The following is a 12,549-nucleotide window of genomic DNA, read 5'->3' on the forward strand; positions in this document are numbered from 1 at the left end:
CTAGCTGTGGCAAACAGAAGCTCTGGCAAGAGATCGAGAGTTCCTGCCTTACCTCCCCCTGGAGAGACAGGCCTCCTTCAAAGTCAGTCTGGCAGAGGCCCATGCAGTTGTGCATACCTCATGGAATCTTCGGTCTCCCACATCAACACAGCCAGCAGAGGCCTGTGCCTGGGGGTGGAGATGAGGTGGATAATGTGGATGCATGCCACTAAATTCTCCTCTGATGTGCAGGAGAGGATCCTGGATCTTCCTTTTGAGGGGACGGATCTTGTTAATTCGTCCACGGATGACAAGCGAATGAAAAAGAAGACCTCTACACAGAATGCTAACTCCTTGGCCAACGACTAAACCAGGACAGAAGTCCTTCTCTCAGACCCAGGGCAGGACAGACTTCAAACCCTGTTCCTTCAGTGGCTTCAAGGGGTTTCAGGGCCGCTGTGCATGGAGGCCAGACAGGTCCCCTAGTGACGACTGGAGTAAGCAGCAGAGGACATTGCACAGGTTTTTCTGCACCCCCGTCCTCCGCTACCGCCTCAGACACCAAAAAGCAACAACGTAACGGTCGGGGAACACAGCTTGCCTGTAAGGGTCAGGCTGGCTCTCTTCACTGACAGCTCATAGCGTTGGTTCAAGAGTCGTTGGATTATTTTGATAGTCTCCACAGGTTTTCAGTCTTCCTCTACCTTCTTCTCCTTCCCTGCATCAGATAGGGGCCCCGGTGCTTTTATGGGATATCCTCTCTTTTGGACATGCAGCTGTTGGAACCGGTTCCTCAGGGTGTTCCGGCTTCTACACCGGGATTTTTGAGTTACCCAAGAACTAGGTTGGTCGGTCCTCAATCTATCTTTACCGCTCGAGCGCTTCAAGATGATCACCCCAGCGCACATAGCAGAGTCTAAATGCACAGGCGACTGCATCCGTTCCCTAGACCACAAGGATACGTACCTTCATGTCCCCATCTACCAGCCGCATCGGAATGTGTGCGTTTAAATATTGTCACACCACTTCAGTACAAGGTGATGCCATTTGGCCTCAGTTTGGCCCCTTGTGTTTTCACAAAGCTGATGAATGCGGTGGCTGGTCTCCTCTGCTTGGAGTGCTATCACTTATACCTCTATTTGGAAAACTGGCTGGTGAGGGCCAGCTTGCCTGAAGGGGGCAGTGGACTACTGCCAACGACTGGCGGACATTTGTCACCAGCTGGGTTTCTCCCACAAGGGGCTTAAGTCGCAGCCGACTCCCACTCAGGACCTGGTGTTCCTTTGAGTGCGCTGGGACACGGCCGTGCAGTGGGTGTTCACGTCTGAGAGGTGCCTATCCCTCTGCAAGACAATGGGGCACTTTCTGGCCAATTCAACCATGTCAGCATGGTGGTTCCGGCACCCTTTGGGCCTGATCGCATTTTATGTGCTCACTGTTCGGCACGCCCGCCTCAAGATGAGACGACTCCAGCTTCACCTGGCAGCCAACTGAGTCCAGGAAACTGGGTCGCAGTCGGACAGAATTCCTATCCCCCTGTCACTCCTCCCAGATCTTTACTGGTGGCTGTTGGACTGGAATGTTGCAGTGTGAGCCCCATTCACCCTGCCAGACCCCACTCTGGTGGTGACGACTGATTCCTCTCTTGGGCGGAGGGTCTTCTCTGGAGGGCTTCTCAATTGATGGTGCATGGTCCAGGAGAGAGGCCTGCCTGCATATCCATCTACTCGAGCTCAGGGCAGTGGGCCTGGCTCTCAGAGCCTTTCTACCGCTCATCAGGGACAAGACATTTCTGGTCAGGCCTGACAATTCCACAACAATGTTCTACTTGAGCAAGCAGGGTGGCACTCGCCCCCCCCCCCCCCCCCCGCGTCCTCTCCTGTGCATGGAGGTGGTGTCAATTTGTGAATGGGCCCTGTCAGAAGAGATATGGATCTCCTCGGTCCATCTCCTGGGGCACAAAAATGCAGAGGCGGACCAACTCAGCCACCTGGGGTTCAACACCTATGAATGGGAGATACATATCAACTGTTTGTTGCCCCTGTTCCAGAGATTAGGCTTTCTGGATGTGGATTCATTTGCATCTCCTCTGAATTCCCTGGATGTGGATTCATTTGCATCTCCTCTGAATTCCAAGTGCTTGCGGTTTGCTTCATGGGCAGGGCGGGGTCAGGCATCTCTGGGGTACGCGTTCCAGCTCTGCTGGCAAGCCCCAAGTGCTATGCGTTTCCTCCTCCGTTGCTCCAGCAGACCCTCTGCAAATTCTAAGCCTCAGTGCGCTGCAGCCTCATCCTGATTGCCCCCCACTGGCCTGCTGCAGTTGTGCTCCCAGGGGCCAGTCCATCTCTCGATCTGCTGGTGCGCCCAATATGAGTTCCCCCCCATATGCTGCTGCCTATACCCAATGCTTCTTTCAAGGGGCCCGCCCAAAGAAATGTGCCTGCACCCTGTAATATGACTAGCTCACGTGTCCTGCAAGCTACCACAATGTTCCTGCCCCCGTTTGAGTGGGTGCCTACCCCCACGTCACTGTCCTTGCCCAATGCCATATTGACCTGCTTTGGCCCTAATCCTTTTACCGGGAGAAACAAAATTACTGCCCCCACTTAAACACCGGCACCTAAGACCTGCGCCAGTTGCCTCAACCCTGTGCCCTTTCATTTGCAACATAGATATAGGGACAGCTGTTGACTCTATGCCCTTAACATCTGCTATGCCTCGCCTACTCCCCAGTGCTCACCTGCACCCCTCACTACTATCTCACAACATGCCTTCCACTCCTGCAGTGCCATGGCTCAAGACCCTACCAAGCGCTCTTCCGTTCGCACACCTTACCACCACAGCCTCCTGTGTTAGCCATGCACCACTCCCCTCCTGACATCATCCCACCCATACGCATGCCCTTTCTTTCCCCCTCTCAGTACGATGGGCTCTGCTACCACTCACCCCCTCTCCCCTCATCACCCTGAAGTATATCATAGCTTACCACATCCACCTCCCCGTGCCTCAGGATGCACAACACCTAACCCCTTACTTCCACACACCCCTCCTATAGGACAGCCACTGCCCAACTGAAAATGAACCCCCGAGCATGCACCGGATGAGCCAGACTACAATGACTATGATCCAGGACCTTCATCCCAAAACACCTGTTCACTACTAGCTTGCAGAGAAAATCTCACACACCTAAACAAAAAAATTGCCTTCTACATCTACCCCTTCCACACCCACTGCCAAGCGCCTGGCACCTAGGCAGCCCAGCCTACCCACCACTGCTAGACCTGATCACCTCGCCTGCGCCGTCATCAACGCATGCTCTCTCTGCGCTCATGGACCTGACATTCATGACCTCGTACTGGAACACAACTTCAACCTTTTTGCCATTACTGAAACATGGTTGCGCGACTCGGCAGGTCCCTCACTGTCCTTTGCCATACCCAATGGCTACTCGGTTCTCAGATCAGACAGACTAGCCAACATTGGTAGTAGAGTTGCTCTCATCACCAAGTTCTCCCTCCCTATCAGAACCTCACTCCTATTCCAGGCTACGTAATCCTGCTCAACAAAATTTAACTCAATCCTCAAACCACTATGAACATCATCCTTCTCGATCGTCAACCCAATAACCTTAGCTCTCCAGAAACAGAGATCCTGTCACTAATTGCACTGATCCACAAACCTGACACCAAGGTCCTACTTCTGGGAGATTTCAATTTAGGTTTCACTGACGCATCTGACCATAAGGCCGTAGCCCTTCGCACCACTCTCCATGAGATTCATTTTTCACAAGCTGTTACCTCACCCACTCTTTCAAAGGGCCAACTCCTTGACTGGATAATGCATTGCAACCTGCCCATCATGATCTCATTTATCGACCCTGTGCCCTGGGCAGACCATTCTCGATACTTTTCACTGCGTCCGCCAACTCCTGTACACCACACATCCCACAAGCATCCACCCTCCCCTTACTTCGAGACACACCCGCAAACGTATCAAAGAAATGATGGAACACACCATTAGTGCCTCCTTGGCTCAGATGCCTGACTGCACAATCCAGAAACCATCCTTGCTGTCTGTAACTCCGCCCTCCTCAACGCCCTTGACTTGCATGCCCCCTCAACACCTCGACAAAAAGACTACCAATCACAACTGCTTCACAGAGGAACTTACCACCCTCGGCAAACTGAAACGTGCCCGGGAACACTTAAGGAGAAAAAAAACCTCCACGTCCCATAAGGAGGCCTTCCTCACCACCGCTAAATCCTACAAAACCGCAATGGTCTCCACTAAAGCCAACATTTAAAATACCAGGATCAACAAAGCCAGCTCCAACGCTAGAGACATTTTCAAAGAGCTGGAATCCCTTGCTCCACCTATAGCAAGCTGTCTGAAAGATAAAACCTGGTGCACTCTAGTCCAATCCGCGCTTGCAGACAAAACCTGCATACAAAACCCACATCCTCTGAGATAAAACCATTCTTACAAAATCCCAGCTCCCACAAAATACTGTGTCCGACACACTCATTCCCTCACCCTGAGCCTCCCACTCCCCTGTATCTCCCAACTGAGGTGATCACTACCATCACTTGTCTAAAAACCTCCAATTGTAAAGGAGATAGCTGCTTGTCCCCCCATTGTGAAAGTGTGTGCAGAACGTCAAGCTCCCATCACTGCTAAATGTATCAATGCCTCCTTTAACTCCACCAAAGTCCCCAAATACCTGAAAGAAGCGTGGGTCACCCCTCTCCTCATAAACCTTCACTCAACCCCACTAATTACTACCCCATCACAACAGTACCCTACTTAGTCAACATTCTGGACCAAACTGCTTACACACAACTCCAATCCTACCTAGAGTCCCACAACCATCTAAGCACGTGCCAATCCGGTTTTAGACCAAGACAGTACCAAATCTGCTCTCCTAGACCTTCAGATTCAGTTAGATATCCTGGATGCAGGTGACCTTGCCATCCTCCTCCTACTTGACATCTCTGCGGCCTTTGACCTCGTTGACCACATTGGCTTTTGTCGCCATCTCACATTCAACATCTCTAACGAAGCAACTAACTGGATCAACTCATTCTTGAGTCAAAAATCCTCTAGGATCTTCGCAGACTCCAAAGTAGCCAATCCTATGCCCGTCCCTTTTGGAGTAGCCCAAGATTCATGCCTCTCTCCCACTTTGTATAATATCTATACCAAGCCACTATTTGACCACCTGGATAGCCTGGAAATCCTCTAAACTAACTTTGCGGACGACATGCAAATACTCAAACTCACTGGCAACCACAGTATATATTCCGCCAATATCAACTGGATCTATAGCATCATTTAGGCCTGGATGGCTACCCCACGACCAATGCCTGAATGATGAAAAGACCGAGCTCCTCATCGTGGGCTCCTCCGACTGACTAAAACATCTTGACCCAGCCGTCTCTTTTTCCGTTGATGGCAACATCACCCAAGTTTCTAGCTCGGTCAAAACCCTTGAGTCCACCTTGAACTCACCATGCACAAACATGTAAAAGACCAAAGCACGCATTGAGTTTAAAATCATCTCAATTACCCACCACTGCATTCACGACGCTGCGCCTTCTTACCTCACCGAGTGCCTCACCAAAAACCCAATCACTGCAGCCTGTGCTTTTCCACGTCCACCGCCCTTGCAACACCCAGATTAACCAGACAAAGAGCAGGAGGAGCTAGCTTTACCCTCATTGCCCCCTCTTTGGGATGCCCTCCTACTTGGTCTTCCGCTAAAACCTCAAAACTATTCTCTTCAACAAATATGCCTAACTGCTCTCTTACCATTCCTAATGTACCCCTACCGGTGTCCACCTGTAACCACTGCTCATTCCATTTTGTAACCCTTCTACTGCTCTTACCAATTGTTTTTAGGCCTACCAATGTAACCTAGCGCTGTGATAATTCCGGGTTTGCGTGCTGTCAACAAATGAAATAAATAAATTCTATACTGCCCCTGATATCCTATCTGTGATTATTTACACCCAATGGTTTTGGTCGGTGCTGCGCATTTCCCCCAGTGGCTGAAAGTTTCTAAAGACTGGTAGCGCTGGACAAGTATTTAGAAGATTAAGAATCTGAGGTAGGAAGGACTAATCTATCCAAAAGAACATTAGAAAGAGTTATTTTTTGGTCTGATTGGACACTACATTGTTGCATCCCAAACTTGGCTTCACTGAGAAACGGTTCTTTAAAATATGTACAGTATTTCCTGTTGGTTCCAGGGCTGGGGGCAATACCCAGTAGTTGAACATGCGGGTTATTACTGAGGATCACAGGGGGATGCCATAATAATTAGGAAAACGGTCCCTATAACAGTGAATGAGGTGAAGAGAGATGCTCAGTGTCGATTTGTGTTGATAACTGGGGAACTATGGGCCAAGAGTTTCACAGTGGGCACCCTCCCTTCAACAGGCAGAGTTCCTGGCAAAAATGCAGGGATACTGACAACATACAGAGCAGATCTAACAATGATAGGGGGAAACTTTAATAAATGTCATGAACACAGAAAGGGACAAATAAAGACAGGGAGGGAGTCTCCCTATTGGCATAGCCAAAACAACGCTTGCAATGTTTGCAGGGGCGTTCAGGCTGGTTGAGGTGTAGAGAGAACTGCACCAAGAAAATGAGCACACAACTCATTCTCCTGCATCTACTACTGCTTTATTCCCTGTACACTAGACTGGGGAGGGTCGTGGACATCGAGAACCCGCAGAGGGGCATCTTGGATCATACTTCATTAGTCATGAACATAACCAGGGGAAGAGCTGAAGGCTATGGGAAAATGGAGGCTGAAAGCCTTGTATCTGGACAATGAGGAAGTGTTGAAAGGTTTAAAGAGAGGGACGGAAGAGTACTTCACGCTGAGTGAGGGGACAGTGGACTGTAAAATAACCCAATGGGAATCGTATAAAGCGGTTCTCTGGGGAGAAATTCATGATGATCAGTCGGCAGCAGAACAGGAAAGGTAGACTGGAAACCTAGAAAAAGAAATTAAACAAAAAGAGGACAATACATTAGAGAAAAGACAAGCAAGGAAAGCAAGAAATAGGAAAGGCCACCCTCCGCTTTAGAGTGGATGTAACAGACAAGGCAAAACTGGCGCACTAGGCAGCCAACGCCAGAGTATATATGAGTTGGGAGATGAAGCCAGCAAGTTGCTAGCCTGACTAGAGAGACGGGAGGAAGGGTCAGAGAGTAAGAGGCAAGAGGGGCATGGCAGTATTAAGAGAGGGCAGCATTTGAAGGAGGAATTTGAGGATTATTATCAGGAACTATATGGGGATAGAGGTAGTCCTGAAGCGGGCGAAATAAGAGAATACCTAAGAGAGGTGTGCCTACAGGTGATAGGTGACAGAGATGGAGAGCGGACCTTGATAGGGACACTACCACAGAGGAAGTTCAGGCTGCAATAAGGCAGTTGCAATCAGGGAAACCCCTGGAACCAAATGGAGTTTCCATTGAGTGTTGGAAGAGACTGGGCGAGCATGTCGCCAAACCAATGCTGGAGATGTTTAAAGAAAGTCAGAAAAGAAGGGAACTTCCAGATGACCTGGGGCAGGCCACCATCATGGTACTTCACAAAAAAGGAAAGCTGAAAGACCAGTGCTCTGCATGTAGACCAATTTCCTTACTGAACACTGAGATGAAAATACTAGCCAAAGTATTAGCAAACAGATCGAATCGAGTAATAATTAAACTAATCCATTCAGACCAGTGTGGCTTTATCCCCGGAACGGCCACTAGAATGAATATCAGAAGAGTTCATAACACGTTAACAAAGGTGAGGGAAGTGGAAGGCATGCACGCCATTATGGCACTGGACTCGGAGAAGGCCTTTGACTTCGTTAAGACAGATTTGCTTTGCGATGGGTGGGGTTTGGCAAGACAAACATGAAATGGGTAAAATTGATTTATGGAAACCACTGGCTATATAGCCGATAGTTGCCCATTGTGCCCCCTAATATTCTTGATTGCGATCAAACCACTAGCAGAAAGGATCAGATCCAAACCAAAAGGGCTTTGTCTGGCAGTGGGGGCTGGGAAGACCACATCTCATTTTATGCAGAAGACGATTTACTAATATTTCTAGAAGAGACAAAGCGGACCAGGCCCAGAGCAATAGCCACGATCCAGGAATTTAGGCAACTATTATGGCCTGAGGATTAACTGGACCAATATGTGCTGGTAAAAGCAAGTTACAGGTTACAGAAGGACTCTTTATCTAGGGATACAAATACACACGGAAGACCAGCCCATCTTACAAAATAACTTGTAGCTGATCCTTCTGAGGCTACAAGCAGATTTGAGACAGTGGGAGACCCTGTCCCAGATAGGAAGGGCTGATTTATTTAAAATGATCTCACTACCAAGATTAATATATGTATTACAGAATACCCCCGGTGAAAGTCCCAAAAGATTTATTGAATAGAATCCACGCCATGCTGCGTACGATCTTATGGGGACACAGCTTCCCTCGGATAGCACTCAAATATCTGAAGAACACTGTGTGGGAGGGAGGAATAGGTGTCCCGCATATAGGTAAATGCTGCTGGTCACCCCAGCTAGTGGTGGCCAACGAATGGGTGTTTGAAGATCCAAGCACAGCTCACGTTAGATTGAAGATGGACACAATGATGGTTCAATCCCGATGCCCGTTTTGTATGGGAGCCGAGGGGACTGTAATCTCCCATCAGCAGGGAGGAGGATAGTGGAAATAAGGAAGGAAGTCCGCGGCAGTGAGTTGCAATGGTGTGATTACCGAAGTGGGCACCCTTATGGGAAAACTCGAACATCCCGGAAGTGTATAAAATGGGCAAACAAAGTAGATGGCAAGATAGAGGCATCACTAGGGTGGGAGATGTTCTGGAGGGTAAAAAAGTGATTGGATTCCCTGAATTGCAAGAGAAACATAAACTAGGGACAAGAGACCACTTTACACACACCAGACTTCGGCGTGGCCTGCACGCACAATTTGGGATGGAGATAAATATACCAAATGCACACCACTAGAAGTAACTTGTTTCCCAAAAGAATTTGGCAGACAACCATCACGATCCTAAACCAATCAATCAGCAATTTTACAGCCCAAAAATTAGACTAGGCTCTAGCCGGGTGGGAAAGAGCCTAGGACCACTGGAGGAGGAAGAATGGGTGGAAGCGCAGATTGCAGTTAAGGAAGTCAATATGTCCACCAGGTTTAAGCTGGTACAGCTGCAAGTACTACACTGTGTGTAATAGACAGGGCGACAAACGAGACATGTCTGAAATGTAGGTGTGAGGTGGGATCCTTTTTCCATCTAATGTGGAGTTGTCCCAAGGTAGAGGCTTATTGGGAGGCTGTCCCGGGAGGATAGCTCAGCGGCAACGTGTTCGCCTTGGAAGCAAGACGACACGAAACAACACGTTCGATCCCCGGGTCCACGCTTCGAAACCTCTGGGTATTTAACTGCGTTATAAATACAAAACTAAGACAAAAACTACAATTACGCAACAAAAAAAAATCCTGTAACAGCGCCTCGATCCATGCAGGCTGTGTGAGCGCTTTAAAAATGCAAATAAATTAAATTTAAAAAATTGGGAGGCAGTGCTACGGACAATTTCCCTACTGGAAGGAAGCGAGATACTGAGGTGCCCCAAGGTGGCCGAGTTACACATTCTGAATGATGAAATGAGTCCTGTGGGGAGTACACACTTATTCAACACAGGGCTGCCGACTACGAAGAGGAACATGGCCTCTAAATGGGGGTCAGAAAAAATGGACGGAGGGCATGGACCTTTGTAAAACCGTGGAAGAAATGGTATATGGGCACAGGGGATGCCACGAGAATTTTCAGAAGATATGGGGGGAAATAGGACCTGGTGTGATGAAAATAAGGGAGGCAGGCAACATGAAAGTGGCACCGGGAAAGGGCAGGAGAAATAGTGGACAGATCCCAGACCAGATTGGGAGGGGAAGATCGACTTGGGGCACAAGAGTCGGAATGTGGGTCAGGGGGCTGGGATTAGCATTGTGGTATCTGTGTGAATTATATCAATGATTATGATGAATTGCATTCTGCCAAAGTATTTTTGTTTGGTTTAATGACAAAACAAGTTTTATAAAAAAAAAAAGAAATATGTACAATATGTAGAATTATGTCCCTGTTACCTTCAAACTGTCCAAATATGTTTAAAAATGTCACTTGACGCCATGTGCGATGCATTTACAGATACAGCCAACTTGTTACAATGTCATTGTCTTACAATGCACAATGATATAAATATAGGCTAAACTACCAACAAAATCAATTTGAAACAAAATTGGATAGTTCTTTTGTTGTATTTATGGGTGAAATCTGGAAGTATTTTGTAACTATAACATGCTTTTTAAATTCAGTAAATTAGTCTAAATTGTGGATTAAACCTGAACAGTAATTTCTTCCTGTTTTCTTACTCTTTAGACATGACTAGTAGACTCCTTGGGCATTCAGTGGATGGAAGTCGACTGCCTCATCTGACCAGTTACGATTGTGAAGTCAACGCGCCCCTACAAGACAGCAGAAATCTGTTACAGGGCGAAGAATTGCTCAGAGCTTTGGATCAAATTAACTGACCCTCTGTAACTTCATCAAGGTTTTGGACACTTGTGAATCATCGATCCCCCCCCCCCACCCTTCCCTTACCTCCTCACCCATAAAGCAGTCTATTTATATTTTCTATACCTGATCTTAGAGGCCTGGCTACAAAACTGCACTAATTAGGTTAGTTGAGTCTGATCCACTATCTACTTTTCTCTGCAGTCCTTCAAACCTGTATTTTACATACCCATTGATATACATGGACATTCTCATTATGTTTGATACAGAAAGTTGGAAGAACCATTGTAAAATCAGCTGTAAAATGCACCTTTGACTATTTGGTTAAGGGGTAAAGTGCTTGAAGTCAATAGCAGTGAAATGTTAATAGCTTTGTCACAATCCTTCAAGCAGACTTTCTACTACCCTCAGAAAAGGTCCATTGTATTTTTTTTTCTTTGCAGAAGAAGAAACGGTGCTTCGCATGCAGTGCATTGTAGCCTCAAGTCGCACAATATATATTTTCTTAAGAAAAACAAAAAATACCAGCAGTTCTCATGCAATATACTCTGCATATGTGACTAGTTTTTAAAACTAAAAGCAAAAAAAGTGGTTTTCAGTTTTTGCCTAATAAATCATGTTAAGCCTGGGTGAAGTATGTCTTTGTTAGTCACACTGTAATGTACACTATTCCTAAACAGCTGTGTAGTGTAAAACTGGAGGAATTTGTACAAGTATTTACAATTGGTCACCAAAAGATAGATTTAAGCTGAAGTAAAAGCATTTATCACCAAATCTCATAATTTTTTTTGAAGAGACTGACGTTTCTCATATATGTAGTTACGGTGACACCTCCTTAAATCATACCTGTAGTTGTGAAAAAGCATTGTATAATTCATACTAAATTTAAATGTTCTGCTTACCGCACGTGGAATAGTTGATATTTCAAGTGGATTATAAAAGCGTATACATTGGTAGGAACACTGCATAGGAGATGATTGAGTTGTTCCTTATTGGATGTTAGTTTTCATGCACTGTTGTTGTTAATGTCGGTCTTTCTTCATATTGATTTTAATGACTGAAATAATTTTAGAAGGCTTTATTTCTCCATGTGGGGTCACATTGAACATCTGCTATTTTCTTTGTACTGAACCAGTTGTGCAAATAATGTTCTATTCATTTCTTGAACTGTTTGTGGTTGGATCTAACACTAACTGTATGTTTTTTTTTTTACATCAATAAACATTATAGGTAGACCAGGCTACATTTTCTTTTGGTTCTTTAAAAACTCCCTATAAATGTTGCACACAGTAGTTGCCTTTCCACATTTCAACCAAGACCAGACATGCACCATTACCCAACTGGAGGCTCTTTCAGTTAGGAACACTTTCTCATTAAAGTGCCTCTTGCTGATCTGTATGGCAATGTGCCGAGATGTGTCTACAAGATGTCAATATTTTCCTTGGGAAGTTGCCGATTGTCCTTACTACTGCTAAATGTGTAACACAACAAAGTCACTGCACCTGCTTCCAATCTCCATTTTTTAATGTATATATATTTGAGGCTTGTGGAATTTGCTTAGAATGCGTGCTATGCATAGGCTGACATCTAGTGGAAGCTGCAGAGTATTACAGTTGTTTTTGAAACTCGAAAAGGGGCGTTGTCGACAGGGCGTGCCAGTAATACCATCCCTAGTGTGACGTCCACTGATCATGAGAAGTCTTAACAAGGACAAGTCTACCACTACTCACAGGGAGAAACACTATGTTCCCAAGGAGGAAGGGTCCTTGGCAGAAGCCTTAAAGAACAAAGGCCAGCTTAAAACTCGGGGCCAGTCTACACCCCAGGGCCATCCTACACCCCTAGGACAGGACACTACTGCTCAGTACCCTGGTGTCATTCCTAGTTCAGCCACATAGACTGCTGAAGACATAGCCAGGGTCATGACTAGGATGACCTTTATGACCAGCTTCTTTCAGAAGAACCCATA

The 12,549-nt window shown here is 46.7% G+C and overlaps 1 protein-coding gene across 2 annotated transcripts in view; it reads left to right on the forward strand.

Moving 5' to 3' along the window:
• Positions 1-11,820, forward strand: part of HIF1A (hypoxia inducible factor 1 subunit alpha) — a 650,717-nt gene extending 638,897 nt beyond the window's left edge. The window contains exon 15 of one of the 2 annotated variants that reach the window (XM_069638929.1): positions 10,446-11,820. In XM_069638929.1, the coding sequence (XP_069495030.1) occupies positions 10,446-10,597 (152 nt within the window). In that variant the 3' untranslated portion in view covers positions 10,598-11,820. The remainder of the gene's footprint in view (positions 1-10,445) is intronic. The other variant, XM_069638928.1, reaches the window with a different exon arrangement.
• Positions 11,821-12,549: the final 729 nt, after the last annotated feature.

Source organism: Ambystoma mexicanum, chromosome 14 (genome assembly GCF_040938575.1).
Source record: "Ambystoma mexicanum isolate Mex_15411 chromosome 14, UKY_AmexF1_1, whole genome shotgun sequence".
Lineage (NCBI taxonomy): Eukaryota > Metazoa > Chordata > Amphibia > Caudata > Ambystomatidae > Ambystoma > Ambystoma mexicanum.